The sequence below is a fragment of the Staurois parvus genome, unplaced genomic scaffold (assembly GCF_062004578.1).
Source record: "Staurois parvus isolate SC_StPar_1 unplaced genomic scaffold, SC_StPar_1.0 ptg000027l, whole genome shotgun sequence".
Classification (NCBI taxonomy): Eukaryota; Metazoa; Chordata; class Amphibia; order Anura; family Ranidae; genus Staurois; species Staurois parvus.
This window is the reverse complement of record NW_028317823.1, coordinates 2027827-2049771: the sequence shown is the minus strand read 5'-3', so window position 1 is coordinate 2049771 and position 21945 is coordinate 2027827. Positions and strand designations below refer to the sequence as shown.

Genomic DNA, 21945 nt, shown 5'->3' with positions numbered 1-21945 from the left:
AAACACACTTTCATCCATTTTTCACAAGGCTTGGGCAGCAGAGCATAAAAAAGTTAGCTACAGAAAACGTACTGTGCTTACTATAAAGTAAGCCTTTCCTTTGCTTTTGGCAAATTATGCATGCATAAAATGTTTTTTAAGGATAGATTGAAAAAAACTTTAACTGAGAATAGTAATGTATCAAAAGCTAAGAACATGGCTGATAAAAGGCAATGATTACAATTCCTTTGTTTTATATAACCATTTTTACTTTTTCTAGGTAAAATATTTAATGGTTAGGGACTAGTTAATTTTAAGCTGTTAAAGTACACTATATTGCCAAAAATATTGGTCCGCCTGCCTTTACACGTTAATGAACTTTAATGGCATCCCAGTCTTAGTCCGTAGGGTTCAATATTGAGTTGGCCCGCCCTTTGCAGCTATAACAGCTTCAACTCTTCTGGGAAGGCTGTCCACAAGGTTTAGGAGTGTGTCTATGGGAAGGTTTGACCATTCTTCCAGAAGCACATTTGTGAAGTCAGGCACTGATGTCGGACAAGAAGGCCTGGCTCGCAGTCTCCCCTCTAATTCATCCGAAAGGTGTTCTATCAGTTGAGGTGAGGACACACCTCAACTGATAGAACTGAGAGGACTGTGCAGATCAGTCATGTTCCTCCACCCCAAACTCACTCATCCATGTCTTTATGTACTTTGCTTTGTGCACTGGTGCTCAGTAATGTTGGAACAGGAAGGGGCTATCCCCGAAGTGTTCCAACAAAGTTGGGAGCATGAAATTGTTCAAAATGTCTTGGTATGCTGATGCCTTAAGAGTTCCCTTCACTCGAACTAAGGGGCCAATCCCAACCCCTGAAAAACAACCCCACACCATAATCCCCCCTCCACCAAACTTTACACTTGGCACAATGCAGTCAGGCAAGTACCGTTTTCCTGGCAACTGTCACACCCAGACACGTCTTTCAGATTGCAAGACAGAGAAGTGTGATTCGTCACTCCAGAGAACACGTCTTCACTGCCCTAGAGTCCACTTTACACCACTGCATGTAATGCTTTGCATTGCAGATGGTGATGTAAGGCTTGGATGCAGCTGCTGGGCCATGGAAACCCATTCCATGAAGCTCTCTACGCACTGTTGTGCTAATCTTAAGGCCACACGAAATTTGGAGGCCTTTAGCTATTGACTCTGCAGACAGTTAGTGACTTCTGCGCACTGTGCACTTCAATATGCGCTGACCCCACTTTGTCATTTTACGTGGCCTTCCACTTCATGACTGAGTTGCTGTTGTTCCAAGTTGCTTCCACTTTATTATAATACCACTAACAGTTGAGCGTGGAATATTTAGTAGCAAGAAAATTTCATGGATAGATTTATTTCACAGGTGGCAACCTATCACGGTACCACACTTGAATTCAATGAGCTCCTGAGAGCGGCCCATTCTTTCACAAATGTTTGTAGAAGCAGTTTGCGTGCTTGATTTTCTACACCTGTGGCCATGGAGGTGATTGGAACACCTGATTTGGAAGGGTGTCCCAATACTTTTGGCAATATAGTGTATATGTATACTTAATTGCTTATACCTTGTATAGTTTAATATGAACAAACACTATCCAGACAATATGCAGAAGTAATCCAGGGCATCAACAGACAGAAGTCAGGCAAACTTGAGTCCAGGGAATGAGCAGACAGATAAACCTGTTTATAAGACACAGGTTTAGTTTACAGCAGTCTATTTAATCCTTCCTGTGTTCACCGCACAGACCGAAACTGCAACTCTGAGTCAACACAGTCTCCAACCCTGAGAGATCACACAATAATGTACATATATGTTCTATTGAACTGCATCTAAGATATATGCATGAACACTTGACACAATTTAGCAAATAAAAGTTTGCAAAACTACTGCACCTTTAGGAAAATGTAATGAACCTGTGATGTAAATTACAGGGCTCTGATTATTACATTAGTACCTGGTTTCATGCTACAGTACATGGAAAAGTGGAAATAGAACTCTGGTCTAGCTAATATAATGAACAGAAAATAGATTGAGCATCCAAGTACTTTGAACTAATGTTAAACTTTAAAGAAGCTTTAATTTGTTTTGGTGCTGGTGCATTATGGTCGTGATTTATGAGCATCAGTTTGTTAGCAAAATCCTGGTCATCTTCCTTCTGCAGAGATCTTCCTGATTAGCTTTTAAGTGGTTGCAGGTATCCAAGCAGCCCACTTTATCAATAGGCCCGCTACGTTATTACTCGTCCTGTTCTATGTCTGTTAATTCAGCTCTTTTCGAAAGCATATGTCTTTGACAAACAGCACAATTATAGTTTGATGTATTACCGCAGGCCAGCCCTGAAATGGACGGTTCTTATCAAGAAATCCTTCTTCAGTCCGCCAAGTGCCTCTCTGCGCTGAGCTGTGCGTTAGTTAATACAACAGCTCATTTGATGCCCAGCCTAGGCAGTAGAAAGAAGGACATGCAAACATTTAACAGACTGCTGTGAAAAGAACAGTATGGGCATGTTAAAGTGAACTGGTTATATCCACCAGAGATTTGTAAATAAGGCTTTGACCTTCTTTTGAAGTCAAGATGAACTTCTACCCCAACTGATGCTTAGCTCTGCATCCAGTCATTTGACTCTCAAATATCAGAGTCTCTACTGTCCACTAAGATTTTGCCATTTGTAAACTCAGTAGTTCCATATCTGGCAAAACTGGAAACCAACCCAGTATGCATCCTTTTAATTTACCTGGATCCACCATTGTGTGACCTTTCATAATAACACTTCCAGGATTAACGACCAGTGATCCACTTTCAAAGTCCAGACCCATCACCAACTGGTTCCTTATCCTGAAATCACCAAGCCACTGCTGGATTCTTCAGGACCCTATGAATCCAATGGTACATATCCATTTCATAAGACAGTGACATTGGCATTTGAAGAAGTACTCTCTCACTCTGCAGACCAGAAAAAAAGAAGACCCAACATGTCACATGACCACATGATCATGTGAGGAGAAGGGGGGTTTCCTTGCAACACTTCAGCTTAAAACCTTACTTAGAGATAAGTCAAGGTCTTTCAGGGATACAGGGACTTCTCCAGACACAGGCACTTGCCCAAAGACAATTCAGGTTCACTTGACCTACATTTGTGCATATAACCAAAGTTTAGTATGGCCAGAAACACAAACTATGTATGATTATAAGCTACATCTGACCAAATTTTTTCTTTGGAACCAAATGCAGGATGTTTACCTGTTGCAGGGTTTAAGAACGTTGACCAAGACTTAGCTCCCCTTAAATAGATTACTTTGGCATTGGGGGGAGAGCAGGCAAAGGATAGAAAAGTCACCAGATATATACCTCTGAGTTGTTATGTGCAATTTCGCAGGCATTCTAGGTCACATGTGCAAGGATGGATTGGCGCAGTGTCTTGAACAACTTTCCCTAACTGATATTTAATCTTTATAGGCTAGCTTTGTTCCTTTATTTCAGCGGAGATTACATGAGGCAAGTACCTATGCATTTTGACATGGTCAGTCCAAGCAAAAAGACTGGATCAGCACTTTCTCTGGGAATAGTAAATATTTCTCTTTATCTATCCTTTCCATGAAGATGGTTAGCATATGTTTATGCTAGCATTTTACGTATGGGTCAATTTTAGTACTTTTCTTGTGCAAAGGTTATATATCCACTATGACACAATCATTAATCATAACATTTGTACTACAGCCAGCCTCAGGCAGGAACACAGTCCTGATAACTACTGTTTTTTTTTGTACTGCATATAATCTATAATTATGAAAGTCCCATTATTCCCAAACTTAGATATATTTGTATTATATGTTCGTATCAGTATCATACATGCCCACGTTCATAACATATATTACTAGCATGATATACTGTATTGCCCCTCTGCTAGTCCCAACCTTATGAGACATTTAATGGAGCCATCAATCATTGTCCCAGTCCAGTAACAGGCTTTAACCCATATATCAGAAAGCTTAGCTGCTTGATTAAACTTTACCCTAAACCAAGGACAAGGCCAATGTGAAATGTCTCTCTGCAAGAAGGATAGAGGCTTACTACAACTTAACTGAAACTGAATGATGCTGAAAAACATGAAAACTTAGAAAGAAGTTGAATGCATCAGCAGCATTCACTTAAATATGTGCTTCTCAGAACATAGCAGCTGTGCCTGAGAGATCTATGACAGGTCCACTTGAGTCAGGACATTCTCCAGCTGTTGCAGTTCAGGATTTGATAGGAGGGGGTTGACAGTGCAGTAGGCCATGGCCAGTCCATAGTACAACTTGATTCAGTCTTTGAAACATTGTTAAAGGCCACCTGTTGTCCTGTAGACAACAATATGCTGTGTAGGTGGCATTTCTCACCCCGTGTCTCTACCATATTGTTTGCAAACAAACCTAAATATATCCTAGTATCTACCTTTGATCCCCTCCTCTATACGCCCTTATCACTCCCCGTAGCTCAGTAGTGACCGGAGTGACCCCAGCCTGGCTTATCTTCTTTCCCTTTATTTTACTCCTTTTTCTGTAGATTTTCCTTCCTCCCATATTTTTTTATACCTTCCATATACGTTCTTCCCAACTCTACCCAGACTGGAAGTTTATCCCTTGCCCCACCCCCCAAATTGTAAGGAAAACATTTAGTATGTACACTGCTTAACCCATACCTGGGTGATTGATATTGACCAACAGGCCATATGCAACATCCTAAAGCAGGACATATTTTTTCATGATGTTTTTGTTCAGTATAATTGTATTGCATTGTAATCTATCCTGATGCTATTTCTGATAATAAAAAAAGCATAAGAAAAATGCTGTATAGGAAGCGGATTTGGATAAAGATATACCCTTTTTGTGAACCACTGTCCCATTTGCTCAAAGACACAGCCATTCTTAAAATGTAATTTTTGTTTCTTGTCTGAGGAAGGGTATTGGCACACCATCAGACCGGATTTGTCTTTTGCTGTATGGCCCTTTTAATAGGGAAATTAAAGCCACATTTTAAGAATGGCTGTCCCAACAGTTTACAAAAAAATCGATGATGGTCTATTTTGCAAGTGAGACACTGAACTCGGAGTATATATTGGGAGTTGCTGTGAAGTGAACCTGTGCTGTGCCAGCACAGACAAGTATGTAAGTGAACCTATAGAATGCCCTTCATGGCATATGGTAGAATGAGAAGAGGTAAAAAGCCCTTCATTAGTGGGATTTTTACCTCCTCTCATCCTCCTCTCATTCTACCAGTACAATACCCACAGAGGTTCCAGAATTGGAACTCCTACAACATCGAGAGTGACCAAATTCACCCCACATGGACCTTGTCCAGACCTGTGTTCACAGAAGGATGCATGATTCTACCCACCTGGGTAATTGCAACCTTACTAGAATAAGTGTTTTTTTCTTTTCTTTTTTTGGTTTCTCTTAATTGGGGAAATAACTACATTTAGATAGATGCTACACTATAAGGTCTCTTCTGCCTCTCCCATTTCTATTTTCAGTGGATACTGTGGGACTTTTTATGGGTCTCCAGTCTGCTTGGTCAGTTTGACGCCTGGGACCTTGGAGAACCACTATCTGAATCCCATCACCTCATACTCACCTTCCTCCCATGATGCAGTGCTAGGTGTCTGACTGAAGCTCCAGCACTATTTAAGAAAAGAGAGAGTCTTTAGCTCTGTTCCAGAGCTACATTGAGTTTCTTCTGTTTGTCCCTACCTGTTAAAGGAGCATCTGCAGAGAAAAGGGAAAGCGTATATAATCGGCTGAGGATGCCGGGGAAGTCAGCCGGGGAAGGTTTGCATGGGCAAACACACTCTCGCAGGCTTCCTCCTCTCCTTACGGCCAGTCCTTAAAAGCTTCTTCTCTTCACTGCTCGGCTGGCTGCAGCTCTCTGGCACCATCATGTATAATGCGGGACTATTGGACCTGCATTGTACATGAGGACACAACATTAACATGATCCCTTGCAGAAGGGCTGCACCCCATACTGCGATGATTAATTTCTCATTTAGGTCTAGGGGACACAAGATTTACTTACCTGATCCTCCTTTTCTGCCAGTCCCCGCAGCATTTTCTCCTCTACTCCCCAGCGATCTAAGGTCCTGACATTATCAAGACCAATGCAGTGTCCTGTACTAGATTCCTTGATACTGCCGGAGTGCCACCTGCTGGCGGGAGCAAAGGATCAGATAGGTAAAAGCACTTTTCCTCTACCCTAAACAAAAGGAGTGGTGCGGACACAGCCCCATTGGAAGGAGTAATTGTAAAGTGTTTTTTTTTGGAATTGGGCTTTCGTTAAAATTTGTTCCAATTTAGCCCCTTATAAACCTTTTGCTTATCCTAATCATATCCTAATAATAGTTACCTGCTTCTTCTCCTTCCCTAAACTATTATTCTTCTACTGATTTTTTTTTTATTTCTGTTTTTCTAACAATTAATATGTAAACCTTTTTTCATTAGTGTTTTGTTTGTTCATTTTTTTTAAAGTTGCATTAAAAAGTGCAACATTTCTAATTTTGTAAATAACCTTGCAATGCTTTGTACCAGAATCATTAAATTGTTCTTTAAAAAAGGAAAAATGATAGAATACAATTTATATTTTTCACTTAACACAATTTTTTTTAACTAACACTAATTTAACTTGAAAAAAAAAAAAAGTTTTATCATATTTTTGTCTATGGATTGAATAAAAACTAAAATAAATTTTTCAAGACAAGAAAAAAAAATGTTGCATGTCCTAAAAAAAAATATATGTATTTGTCATTTTAAGCATTAACAAAGTTATTGCAGAATCAATACATCCATAGCAGAAATTAAAAAATTGCTCAGGTCTATGGGGGTGTATAGGTGTGAGAACTGAAGTGGTTAATAATAAAAGGATTGCCGATTTATGTACTTAAGTACTTTGGAGCAGGTAAAGAACACTTTACCATCCCACACAGACCTGCAACATAAAGTAAGATAAGAGGTAGTGGAGGGGTTGGGGTTGACAGAAAACAGTCACTGCTTTGAATGGTTACGGGAACACCTTACAATTTAAGTTGCTCAAGGGGGGAGTCGGCTAAAGAAAAGTTGTTTTTTTTTTCTTTTTAAATAATCAGGCCTAGGGGACGTAATTGTGCAGACGCACTCCAAACAGAAAACACAGAGGAGTGCGGTAACGTTCTAGAATTAACTGATCGGGCCACCGCATTGAAAATGAAGCATTTAATGTGCAAAGTCTTCCAGGCTGCAGTACAACAGAGGTCTCTGGCAAAGCAATTATCTCTGAGCGTGTTTTCTGCTCTTTGAGTACATTGTAAAATACGCTTCCATTAAGAAAAAAAGCAGCCTTTTGCTCATACTATGAATGAAGCGGGACAATTAGTCACGGGCATGTCCTAAATAGCTGCAGAGAACTTCGCTGCCGTCTGTATTTGTCCTTTTATTGTTTTTATTTCTCCTTTTATTCTATGATTTCTGTGCTAGAAGGATCTTTTGTTACTGTTTTAGTGTGCCTGTTTAGTTACCAGCCCAAATATGAAGTCATAGTTTGTCTGGTTTGGGAGATTACTGGACCACGAGGTTCTTTTGTTAAAAGTTTTCTATGTGTGGGAAATAAAGGCAGAGGACCTGGAACGTGTATAGACTATCAATGGGAGGAGAGCGCAGTGTGGCCTGAGATGGAGAGAACATTCCTTGGTGTAGCTACATACAGTATTAGGTCGTGGTGTGTATGGGACAAATGGATGGAGGACTAAAATCATGGAACTGAAAAGGGTGAACTTTGCAGCATGCTGAAGAGAAACTATTGAGCTTTTTAGAGTTTCTTTCATCAATATTGCCTGTGAAACTTTGCAGCTAAAAGTGTATGTATGCGTTTACAGTATATATGTTTATATAGTGCTTCACAAACTGTTAGCACTATATAAAATTATATATATATATATATATATATATATATATATATATATAGATATATTCTCCCCTCCCTCCTAGATTGTAAGCTCCAAGGAGCAGGGCCCTCGAACCCCTCGTGTATCGCATTGTATTGTTACTGTACTGTCTCATGTATTGTCTCCCATTATAATGTACAGCGCTGAGCAAACTTTTGGTGCTATATAAATACTGTATAATAATAATAATATATATTTGAATAGACTACGGATGGATTCAATTTGTTATTGCTTTTCATGTCCAAGGCAGTTACAGTGACCCTCTCTATCTGTTCCCGTGACCATTACCACCTACAGAGAGAGCTAAACAATCATTAAATTTGTCACCTGAACAACAAGTGAGGGTAAGGCAGGCTATACATGATTCATTTTCTTTCGTACAACCAACAGGTTGCACGAAAGAAAATGAATCAATTCTCCCCATCCACACTTTCGATGTGGATGGGGGAAAACCTCCTGTGGAGCTGTTGTGTTCTGACAGCTGGGAGACTTCCCCGCCATCTGAATACACTGATCAGCTCTGCTGGCTATAGCCGTGGCACTGATTGAGCGAAAAATTTCCAACAGGTTGGTTGTACAGAAGTTGATCAGGTTGCTCAGGTTGACTGTACAACCAGCCTGCCCATAGATGGATCCAGCCAGCATGTCCATAGATGGATCAAAATTTGTCTGGTCCCTGCTGAAAGATATGTGATTGCAGTAAAAAACATGATTGAGTTGTGTTTTCAATGACACCACAAAGCTTCTCACTCCCTGGTTATCTCTCAACTACTGCAACTAACTCATCATTGACTTATCTTTACATAGGCTATCCCTCCTCCAGTCCATCATGAATGCTGCTGCTAGACACATCTACCTTACCAACTGTTCAGTGTCTGATGTCCCTCTCTGCCAATTCCTCCACTGGCTTCCGCTCTCCCAACGAATACAATTCAACAACATGTCACAAAGCTATCCACAACTCTGCCCCAGCTACATCACTAACTTGGTCTCAAAATATCAACCAACCCACTCTCTTCAGTCCTCACAAGACCTCCTTCTCTTTAGTTCTCTTGCCACCTCCTCCCATTCTCATCCCCGGGACTTCTCGCAAGCTTCTCCCATCCTATAGAACTCCTTACCCCAATCTGTCCGATCATCTCCTAATCTATCCATCTTTAGACTATCCTTGAAAACCCTTCTCTTTAAATAGCCCTATCTTGCTTTTAACAAATACTCTGTGATGTTTTTACTTTTTCAATCAGCTCATCCCCCAGAGTTATTACCTTTTGAATCACTTCACCCTCCCTCTCAGATTGTAAACTCTAATTGTAAACTTCCTCTTGTACCAAATTGTATTGTACCTATAATGTCTGCCCTCATTTTGTAAAGCGCTGCGCAAACTGTTGGCTCTATATAAATCTTGTATAATATTAATAATTCATTGAGAAAATGTTATCTGAATGGCACCTGTGCTGAGCAAGTGACCTCCTGTATCCACTAAAGAACAGGGCAGCTGCATGGGACCTGGAAGACAGTGACATCATTGTAGTAACAGTGCCAATTATAGTGTTTTCCAGCTTCCTTGGGGATCTTTCTGGTATGACACATAATTTATTACATTGGTCAAATCTGGACCAATGTAACTATGCAAAAGTATGCATACCTAGGGGGTCCTTTACTAAAACTGGAGAGTGCAAAATCTGGGGCAGCTGTGCATAGAAACCAATCCGCTTCCAAGTTTTATTGCCAAAGGTTAATTGAATAAGCTGAAGTTAGAAGCTGATTGGCTACCATTCAGAGCTGCACCAGATTCTGAGTGTACCAGTTTTAGTAACCCCCCCCCCCCAGATATCAGCTTTAAAGTCCTGAATAAGCTGACCTTTTATGCAGGTACATAATCTAGGGTGGACTTTAATTACCCTAGGTTCATTCCTAAGTGTTTTCTGCAGATTTTTGCAGTCCATTTAACTAGATTTCCTGTGGGGCAGGTTCACATCTCTGCGTTTTCACCCAGTGCGTTTTTTGAAATGATCAGGGACTTTTTTGAACACAAAACGTTGTGTTTTTGGTTCTATAGACTTCAGTGGGAACGCTGCAGAAAAGCATGTATTGCGTTTTTTCTGCGTTTTTACTGTGTTTTGTATGCAATTTGCATTTAAAATCTGCCTAGCAACAAGTAAAATTAACAAAAAACTAAAAAAAACGCAAAACACATCAAAAATGCAAGTGCAAAAACGCAACGCAAAATGCAATGCAGAAATGCATCAAACGCAACCTGCATAGGTGCGAACCTAGACTAAGGGCGCCAAAAAGTCATTATAGTGTAATGCCCCGTACACACGATAAAACAATCGTACAAAAAATTTTGCAGAACCAATGATCAAACGATTTTCTCTTCGTTGATGAGCAGGATGTTTTAATCGATGATGATATTGTGAATGAAAAAATCCGGTTGAACACCAGTGAAAAATTTTGTCGGTTTGCATACAAACGACTGATTTTTCTATGTGGTGGTATGACGGTCGTATGAAAAAAATCTTTCAAGCGCTATCAAGCATGAGCGGAAACAGAAGATGACCCGGATGTTTATGTCCAAGGAATCTTCATAAACACGAACGAAAAATCCAAATGTTAAAAGTAGATTGACCTAATGAGATAATGAAACCAGAATTCTGCAAATTTTATGTATCACTATTTATGTATATAGGTCATGTAATAAACTATATTATACTTATTGCTGGTAATTGTTGTGTATATCGCTCGTTCTGGCTGGAGGGGCGTGGCTACAAGGTCACACGCACACTGTATCACTTCCACTTATATGGAAGACGTCAACACTACAAATTGCCCGAGGAACAATTTTTTTAGATTGGTTAATGTGGGCCACTATTTTGACCAGCGAATGAATGCCTCTCGGTCATCGGATGACCGATCGGTCCATTGTCTAATCGTGTATTCCCACCTTATGTGTGAATGTGGGTGAGGTTTGGATCTGCAGGGACAAGGCACATTAACATACAAAAGTAGAAATAGAACCGTTTTATGAATTATATATGTTAAGAAAATCTACATTTTTCCTAGGGTTCAGTTTTTCTTTTGAAAGACCATTTCTTTACTTTCCACCTGCTATGCTCATTTGATGTTTTCTTTACTTTCCACCTGCTATGCTCATTTGATGTTTTTTTATCTGCACATCAGAAAAAAAACTTCTGCCATTTGAGTTTTTCATTTAAGTCCCAGAATTTCCATCCCAAATGTTGGCATATACCTTTATGCCTCATACCTTTTTAAAAGTCTTTTCATTTGTGTTATTCATTTGTTGCAAAAATATACAGATTAACGTAAAGCTAAACTCCAGGCAGATATAAATAACACAAACTAATGCAGTTCTATAATTATTTATACATCATTCATTTCTTTTTATTTATTTCATGTAAGCAATGTAAGTACCAGAATGTGGCCTGGTATCAGTCTCTTGCAGTCCCTGTACAGCTTGGCTGGAGTGTGAGAGATGGAAGCAGCACAAGGAGCTGATGAGTTCATGTGCTGATAAGAAGCTTGATGACAGAAGAAGAGAGTAGAGAGACAGATAGCTCATCACTGTGCTACTTCCCCTTTCACTTTCCAATCTTATGTTGGGGTGGATTCAGGATGACTTGGGCTCAGAGGAAGGAGGTTGTACAATTCTGATGATCAGACGAGGTCATCTAGTGGCAGAAAAAAAGTACTGCAAAAGCAGACTTTCTTTTGTTATTTTTTAATAGACTTATTTTTATTTTATTTTTCTGGGCTGTAGTTATGCATACATTTTTTCAGCAGGCATAAGCACTCAATCAGCCCTACACATCATGGTCCCTTACCCGAGTATATTGTCTTCTCAGATTAGGGACATGATCATAATGTGCATTGCCACTGTTATTTGCTGCTAATTTTGCTACATTTTCCTGGGTAGAGCATAATCTGAACTCAGCAGATATGAAAGACACAGATTAACCTCCCTGGAGGTATTCCCGAGTGCAGGTCGGGGTAAAGTTTCAGCACCACAAGCAGTAACCCCGAGCTACACTCGGGAATACCATGTGGTGCTGCTCCAGGATCTGTTCTTCACTTACCTTGTCCTGCGCTCCCGCGATGTCCCTCCTGCAGTGTCCCCTGTAATGTCCTCTGGCGGATGCCGCAATCTGTCTTCTGGGTTCCATCCCCTGCGATGTCGGGACGTACGGGGGACGGAACGGCGGGAAATTTGAAAATGACAAAAAGTGACATTCACTAATTACACTAAAATCACATAGTAAAACATTGCTGTATCAAACCATTTCACATACATTTTGTCCCGAGTGCTTTGTCCTGTGCCCTGCCTGCATGTTTACTGTTCTTTCTGCCTGGAAACTGAGAAACGTCCATGGTGTCCAAAAAGCATCCCTTTTGGTCAAATCGGTTTTAGACCAGCTAGAGAACAGAGATAGTAAATCAGAACCACTTGCAGAATTGAGTGATAATGATTCGTGGGGAAATTCGTCATCAGACATTGAAAACGATTTTGCGACTTTGCTCAGCGATGTGCAAACTTGGCGCTATATTTCAAATTTCAGTGTTTTTGGTTTGATTATATTATTGAATTAAATTTATTATTATTATATTAATATTTTTTATGATTATTTATTAAATTATAATTTATGATTTCGTGTTTCAAATTTTAACATACCCGGGATGTTTACTAGACTCTTGTTTGGGCAGATTTCAGTGAGTTATTCCTAAAAATTACAGGCCTACAATAAAAAAAATACATATTTCCATGCAAAAAAAATGTACCGCTTTGAGCACAGAAATATGGACATAATCAGACCGCTAGGGAGGTTAATGCAGCTCTGTTTTCATTAGTAAAGCAAATTTTTTTTTTTTTTTCATTCCAACTAATATAAGTACCTGAATTTTACTTGCTCAACCCCTTGCTATCAACTATATACAGTAACAGCATTCAGAATGAGAGCAGAAGGGACAGGATTAGGAGCCAATCGAGTGTACTGCATGCAAATATGATGACCAAGAAATGTGCTCAAAGGTAGAGAGAGAGTGCTTGAGCAGAGAGATGACCTCATTGGTCTCCTGCTGGTCTTTTATTGGCCAATCAGCAGACTTGAGGTGGAGTGAGGACACAACTGTATCCCTTCTTAACTCTATAAATGTTTCAGGGAAAGTTGTGTCATCCACCTGGTTATGTTGTGTGCCAGGGCTGTTTAAATCTAAGTAGTTAATGGCTAGAAATTCAAACAGGTTGACAATTAAAACAGCTCCCTATATGTATCTCATTTGTAAGCTTTCATTCAGTACATTTTCATTAAAGGTTACCATAAATAACAAATACAGTATCTCAAAGGTGGTCATTCCAATAATTTCCATCAGGAAATGTTATTGGGTTCTTAGAAAATTTACTGGAAACTAATATCATGCATATTTTGTATTATTACTTCTAAAATATTAATGCTTTTTTTTCTTTACCTTTCAGGTTCTCATTCGAGTTCTTGACAACAATGACAATGGTCCAGAGTTTACCCAATCCAGTTATGAGGCCACCATCTCAGAAGACGTCCTCCCAGAAACGGAGATTCTACAGATCAAAGCCACAGATAAAGATGAGAACCACAAATTAAGTTACATCGTTCACAGCAGCATTGACCCAATGAGTATGAAGAAGTTCCGCATTGATCCTAACACCGGCACACTCTACACAGCAGAACGGCTGGATCATGAAACCCAGGCCCATCACACTCTCACCATCATGGTAAGATTCAGGACCATTTTGAGATGTGTAATCCCTCAATCTATTTTTGGGTTTAATTGACATCATAGCTCACTGTTCTGTTGCTTCTTACCTGGAGATCCTGCCAGTAACAGCACTTCCTGTTGTAGGGTGACAACACTAAGTTACTGCTGCACATGTAAGATCAGTGTTGTTAGTCTGCTGCATGTACTTATTTATTTCAGGTAAGCGCTGTCAATTTTACACAGCGCTTTACATATATATTGTACATTCACATCAGTCCCTAACCCTCAAGGGGCGTACAATCTAAGGTCCCTAACTTAAATTCATACATACACATATTAGGGCCAATTTAGACAGGATCCAATTAACCTACCAGCATGTCTTTGGAGTGTGGAAGGAAACCCACACAAACACAGGGAGAACATGAAAACTCCATGCAGGAGGCGCCATGGTCGGGAATCGAACCCATGGCCCATTTACTGCAAAGCAAATGTGCTAACCACTAAGCCACTGTGCCGCCCATGTACTTCATTAGTTGTCCATTGGGTTGCTGACACTTTACAAAATTCACAAAAAAATGATTTGCTTAAGAAAACTTTATACAAAGAAGCATGACGCTATGAAATACTGAAAAATAGATTTTGCGTATACATATACTTTATTAACCCCTTCACGCCTAAGGGTAAAACAAATATAAATGCCTAAGCACAATTTTGCAACGTTGACATGTGTTAGTAAAACCGTACATATCATCACAACTACTTTGTACATCCAGGTGGATTATACTGCGTTTTTTTCAGGACAAATTGGGCTTTCATTTGGTGGTAAATGGTAATGGATAGCTCCTAATTTTTTTTTATTATCAAAGGAAAACTGGCCCAAAATAGTGAAAAAAAAATTTTTTTTTTATTTAGCTGTGTGTTTCTTGTTACGACCATAACCTACCCCATAAGACAACCCAAAATAAATTATCCAGCTCTTGACGATCGCAGCAATACCATATATGTGTATGTTATTTGTTGTTTGTACTCGTAGTACAATCCAGAAATAATAGTACGCATTTTGTTTTTGTCTTTTTTTTACCTAAAACACACTGACACTGACATTAACACTAACTGACACTGATACCAATTTTTTTTAAACTCAGTTTCTTCAAAGTAACCCTGTTGCTATACTAAACTTTAAAGCTATCCCTAGAAAAGAAAACTCTAAGGCTCCGTTCCCATTAGTACGACTTGTCATGTGACTACTTTGATACGATTTTTGATGCAACTTCGATCCAGAGAGTGTAGAGTCGGATCAAAGTGGCACTCAAAGTCTCATCAAAGTGGGACTCTACATCACGTGACTTTGCAGTCACACTAGTGGGAACGGTGCCAATTGGATCTTGATAAATCCACTGCGAGATCGACACTTCGGGAGAGGCAAGTATGCAGGCCAGAGTACTTGGTGTCATTCTGGACTCCAACCTATCCTTCCAGCCCCATGTCCAATCTTTAACAAACTCGTGCAGACTCCACCTCCGCAACAGCGCCAAAATACACGCGTTTCTAACCCCAGAAACCACTAAACAGCTCATCCACTCCCTCATCATATCACGACTCAACTACTGCAACTCCCTCCTCACTGGCCTGCCTCGCCGCTGGCTATCCCCGCTTCAGTCGATGCTGAATACGGCTGCCAGACTCATTCACCTTTCCAACCGCTCCGTTTCCGCCAGCCCCCTCTGCCAATCCCTCCACTGGCTTCCGATTGCGCAACGGATCAAATTCAAAATCCTAACACTGACATACAAAGCTGTCCACCATACTGCCCCGAACTACATCACTGACCTAATATCCAAGTACCGCCCAGCACGCACACTCCGCTCCTCACAAGACCTCCTTCTCTCTAGTTCCCTGGTCTCCTCCTCCCATGCCCGCCTTCAGAACTTCTCCAGGGTGTCACCCATCCTCTGGAACTCCCTGCCCCAACCCATCAGATTATCACCTACTCTCCTATCCTTTAGGCGCACCCTGAAAACCCATCTCTTCAGGGAAGCCTGCCCCACCCCCTGCTAATTCACGACCTCCTCCACTCTTCCTACCACTCCATCCCCCACAGCTATCTCCTCCTGTGCTACCATCCCCTCCCTCCTAGATTGTAAGCTCGAAAGAGCAGGGCCCTCAATCCCCTCATGTTTTGCATTGTATTGGTATTGTTCTGTCACATGTTCTGTCCCCCTTTTGTAATGTACAGCGCTGAGCAAACTATTGGCGCTTTATAAATACTGTATAATAATAATAATTTATAGTCTTCGTTTACATGGACAGCTTGCATGTGAAAGTTAAATATAACGAGGGGGTCACTTTAAATCAGATTACATGGAATGTGTCAGGGCAGCTGATGATCGTCCAGGAACAAATATTACAGAACAAGTCCATTTGAATGTAACTAACTTCTACTAGCTGTACCATGACCCTGAATAAATGAGAGCCTTCATAGACTAAGACAATGACTTGGTTTCACAATAATGGAAGATTTGACATAAATATACTTTATAATACATTTTTATAAGGAAAGTTGGCTGTTGAAATGACAGGAGCCAGGTGATCATCTTCTCACTGACCTGCTACTAAATTTCTGCTCGACGTTGAACATATTAATAATGCATTGCTTTTCTTGATTATTTATAAAAGGTGAAAGATCAGGAGTTCCCGTACCGCCGCAATCTGGCTAGAGTTATGATTACAGTGGAAGATGCTAATGACCATAGTCCGTACTTCACCAGCCCGCTGTACGAGGCCTCCGTGTTTGAATCTGCTGCTATCGGCTCTGCTGTTATACAAGTCACTGCCCTGGACAGAGACAAAGGAGAAAATGCAGAACTTATCTATTCTATTGAGACAGGTAAGGTCACTTTGCCTTAAGACGTCAATCTAATGAAAACCAACAATACAGTTTTAGTTTCTGCTGTAAAGTTAGAACTGGAGTTCAATCAGCTTTAATGTTATCTTTTCTGGCCCTCACCTCTATCAACCTGCTAATTCCATTTTCATTAACTAGCTTATTTTTGACCCAGTGATGTCATTGTTGGATCTCTGTGCTTCTCTATGCAATACAGGCAGCTAATGGGTGGTGGTAGAGGTCGGTAGGGTGATGTATACACTTTCATGAAAACATCACAGCCCCCCCCCCGCCTCAGTACTCCCTTTAGTAGCAGTCAATGCTGATGCAAACAGTAGCCTGGCTCTTGGGGGAGTGATGCAAGTATCACAATGCAATGATGGGTAAATGTCAATTTGGAGATGTGAAAGTTCCTGGGCAGGAAGCATCATTTATATGCAGACTGCCTTAGGTAATGGTCACATGTGATGCTGAGCCTCCTTGGTTGAAAGAGCCGAAATCCAATAAATGAAAGGGAAGAGTAGTCAAATATGTAGACTTTAATCAGATGTTTTTATTTTAGCAACTGGCAGCACTTTGGCTCTGATTTCATGACTTTCATCATTTCCTCTGAAGCATCTGAGCAAAGTATTGTGCAAGTGTTAGTCAACTGCATGGATTTCAGTCTTCTGCCTGTACATTAAGCTAATGAATGGATGAGCAGGCGATTAACTCAAATCTTTGCAACTGCTTAGTCCTTGCATTGTGTCGTGCCAAGCTGGCTCAGAGGAAGACATGTAAACAAAGACAGAGTTACTGTAGGTCTGTCTATTGGAATGAAAAGTGGTCAGGGACAGGGCTGGATGCTGATAGGTGATGCAGCCCAATCTATTCCACCTGTAAAGAAAATTCAGCTTTTGGGTGGCCTTACCTTTTAATTGTTGGGGATTTCAATTATGCCCAATGATGGGCACTGGCCTAAGTTGGGCAGCATAGTGGCTACGTGGTTAGCATATCCACCTATCAGCGCTCGGGTCATTTTATGAATTCCAGACACGGCACTACCTGCATGGAGTTTGCATGTTCTTCCTATGCCTGCATGGGTTTCCTCCAGGACTCTGGTTTTCTCCCACACTCCAAAGACATGCTGGTAGGTTAACTGGCTCCTGTCTAAATAGGCCCTAGTATGTGTGAATTAGGGACCTTAGATTGTGCTCTCCTTGAGGGCTAGGGACTAGTGTGATTATACAGTATATGTAAAGTGCTGTATAAATTAATGGTGCTATATAAGTACCTGTAATAAAATATTTGATTGGATGGATAAAGAGGAACAGAAAAGCTGAAGTGCCTCCTCTACCCTGGACAATATGCTGCTTCAGGTTATCTCTAGTGCTGATCACACAATCAGAAGCCTTGGCATTTGGTCACTTGACCACTACTGAAGGCAGAGATCAGTCATAGCGGATTCTGAATAGAGACATTCATAGTAAGGTGAGAATTGGATGAAAGCTGCCTTTTGGACTCGATAACACCAACATCACCCATGTTCACAGTTGAACTCCCATCACTGGAACATATACTCCTACCTGGCTCTTGATGCAACTTTGCCTAGTACCAGTGACAATGGAGACAGCAATGGCACAGCCTACCAAATCTACTATATATTGTTGTTTATACAATTTGTGGTATCAAAGCTTTGAAAATTTGAGAAAATTAACAGGACACATAAAGCCCCTCCCTAGTCATCTAGTAACTTAGGTCCCAGATGTGATGGAGTCTTACATACCACACCCATCTGTAACAAGTCCCTCCCTTGTATCTCTTGAATGTCCATATCGGCACATACTGTATACTCCTGCTAGATCTCAGTGTAGATGTGTCTATTACCAGTAGAACAGGAGAAAGAAGATTTATGATCAAGCCTACTAGATATAATGAGCTCCTTTCACAAAGCAGATTTCATGCGGTATGTAGGTGTCTGGACACATTTTGCCTAAATATTGCATGCAATTCTGAAACTGTCAATTCACTATACCGTTTTGAGGCATTTACAGCAAAACGCTCAGTGAACACCGCATGAAAAGGCATTACAATCAATTCACAAAAGGAAATAAATAATTAAATGCATGCAGTAATTAGGTAGTGGTCCAGGCATGCAGTGTTTGAGAAATGTAAAAATATAATAGGCACTTTTAAGTAGCCTCTGCCTTTTTGTATCCACTCTCTCAACAGTATTGCATAGAAACTTAAACTTGGAAATATGAAAGTCATTGGGGTTGATTTACTTAAATAGTAACTATAAAAACCTTTTTTATTATTATTTTGGAGAGTGGAGGTGGATTAGAACACTGCCAAGTTTTTATTGTAGTAAAATATACGTATTTTCTCCTGTCATTTCACCAGATATTTAGAGACTTTTTTTGTGAATATATAAGCATATACAGTACATCTTTTGCTTCAAAAAACTCCCAATCATGCCAAACATAATACAATGTACATGTACATTGTGCATAAAACAATGGTCTAATCCCTTGTTAGAACATACACAATATATTGTCAAAAGTATTGGGACAACCCTCCAAATCATTGGATTCAGGTGTTCCAATCACCTCCATGGCCACAGGTGTATAAAATCAAGTACCTAGACATGCAGACTGCTTCTACAAACATTTGTGAAAGAATGGATCGTTCTGAGGAGCTCAGTGACTTCAAGTGTGGTACCGTGATAGGTTGCCACCTGTGCAATATATCCATCCTTGAAATTTCCTTGCTACTAAATATTCCACGGTCAACTGTTAGTGGTATTATAACAAAGTGGAAGCAACTGGGAACAACAGCAACTCAGCCACGAAGTTGTAGACCCTGTAAAATGACAGAGCGGGGTCAGTGCATACTGAAACATACAGCACGTAGAAGTCACCAAATGTCTGCAGAATCAATAGCTAAAGACCTCCAAATTTCATGTGGCCTTCAGATTAGCACAACAGTGTGTAGAGATCTCCATGGAAGGGGTTTCCATGGCCGAGCAGCTGCATCCAAGCCTTACATCACCAAGTGCAGTGCAAAGTGTCAGATGCCGCCACTGGACTCTAGAGCAGTGGAGACATTTTCTCTGGAGTGACGAATCACGCTTCTCTGTCTGGCAATCCAATGGATGTGTCTGGGTTGGCAGTTGCTAGGAGAATGGCACTTGCCTTACTGCATTGTGCCAAGTGTAAAGTTTGGTGGAGGGGGGATTATGGTGTGGGGTTGTTTTTCAGGGGTTGGGCTTGACCCTTTAGTTCCAGTGAAGGGAACTCTTAAGGCATCAGCAGACCAAGACATTTTGAACAATTTCATGCTCTTAGCTTTGTGGGAACAGTTTGGGGATGGCCTCTTCCTGTTCCAACATGACTGCGCACCAGTGCACAAAGCAACATCCATAAAGACATGAATGAGTGAGTTTGGGGTGGAGGAACTTGACTGGCCTGTCCTGACCTCAACCCGATAGAACACCTTTGGAAAGAATTAGAGCAGAGACTGCGAGCCAGGCCTTCTCGTCTGACATCAGTGCCTGACCTCACAAATGCGCTTTTGGAAGAATGGTCAAACATTCCCATAGACACACTCCTAAACCTTGTGGACAGCCTTCCCAGAAGAGTTGAAGCTGTTATATCTGCAAAGGGTGGGCCAACTCAATATTGAACCCTATGGACCAAGACTGGGATGCTATTAAAGTTCATGTGTGTGTAAAGGCGTCCGAATATTTTTCGCAGTATAGTGTATGTCATATATAATGGGGATACTTTGCTTTTTCACAATTATTTTTAGAGATATCTTCCCACTGACATCATGGATCTTTTTTAGCGATCTATAAGGGGGTACTTCTTCCCACTGACTATAAGTGTAAGAGAAATTCTTTCCACTGACCATCACACTAATGTATCATGAGTTTTAGATATAGTCATTTTTATTTAGCAGGAGTTCTCTGAGACCGGAAAGTTATTTCAAGGGTTCTTCTGTGTTGAAAAGGTTGCTTGAAAGTGTAACCAAAGGCAAAAGTTTCTTTTTCATTTTGGATAGAGTAATGGAGGGTTAGAACCCCGTCTGTTTTTTTTGTCCTATTGGGGAGAGTTACCTTCATGATAATGGAAAACAGGACATATAGAGAAGGTGAATCTCCCTAACAGGGGCACAGACTGCAATAAAAACCTACAATAAAAACAACAGGTTTTCTGATCCCTCTCCACCCTATCCAAAACTAAAAAAAAATTCCTTTATTTATACTTTAAGTAAAACAAAAATCTTTAAAAATATCAAATATTGGAAGAAAATAGTATAAAAGATCACACATATATATATATATATATATATATATATATATATATATATATATACCAATCTTCCACCAATAAAAAAGACAACATTGTAGAAGAAGGGTATTGATATGTGTGTGATTTTTGAGACTATTTACATTCAACAATCTACCTTTATAAAGATACTTGTATATACTCAATTTCACTTAGTTGTTTTTGATACCCCACGTGTGTCCTGTGAAAGCAGCTTCCCTTTGATTGGTATTCTAGTCACCTTTTTTCTTTTAGATTAATACATATGCTGCAGAGACCACAGTGACTTAGTGACTTGGCATATTTCTGTGGTTTAAACCATTTTACCTCTTTATTAGCAATACAATTCCACTCTATCCATTCCACTGGATATCATGAGATGAAATATGCATTTTTCATAAGATAAATATTGCATATTTCGATGAAATACCGCACGCCTTATTTTAGTAGCCTTTTTTATGAATTGCAAAAACATTTTTGAAAAACACTATTAAGTATTTTGCCACAAATTGTAAAGAGGAAATTATCACTTTGTGAATGGAGCCCAATGTCTTGAAATGTATACAATTCAGAACAGATGAAGATTTGATCTTCATCTGGGTTGGGTTATACACCCAACAAAGCAATATTTAAAAAAAAAAAAAGTTAGAGCAATTAACAGTTACAAGGTAAAACAGATGTGTATGATATAGTAAGCCCCGTACTTACAAGGGAGTTCCATTCCGGGAGTTTGTACATACGTCCAATTTGTTAGTAAGTCCAACAAAGTGAGGTTTATAATACTTTTTCACACAAATAATGCATACCCCCTCCCCACAAAAATACTGTAAATACTGTAAAGAAATTATTTTTAATTTTATAGCACCTTGAAATATACAGTCGTACAGTGCAACAGCTGGCATACAGGGGCTGGCATGGAGTGAACAAACAAGGCTGCTGCTTTTATGCTTACTTCCAGACATCTTGGGCTTGAAAACAAAACTGTACTACTGTACACTATTGTACTATATAGTAAAGTACACAGCAGAACAACCACTTGTGGCAGAG

At 40.1% G+C, this 21945-nt stretch overlaps 1 protein-coding gene across 3 annotated transcripts in view; it reads left to right on the top strand.

Annotated features, from left to right (window-relative positions):
• FAT3 (FAT atypical cadherin 3) overlaps positions 1-21945 on the top strand; it is a 617414-nt gene that overhangs the window by 392915 nt on the left and 202554 nt on the right. For all 3 annotated transcript variants that reach the window (XM_089656533.1, XM_089656524.1, XM_089656517.1), the window contains exons 8-9: positions 13448-13723; positions 16384-16594. In XM_089656533.1, coding sequence (XP_089512659.1) covers positions 13448-13723; positions 16384-16594 — 487 coding nt within the window. The remainder of the gene's footprint in view (positions 1-13447; positions 13724-16383; positions 16595-21945) is intronic.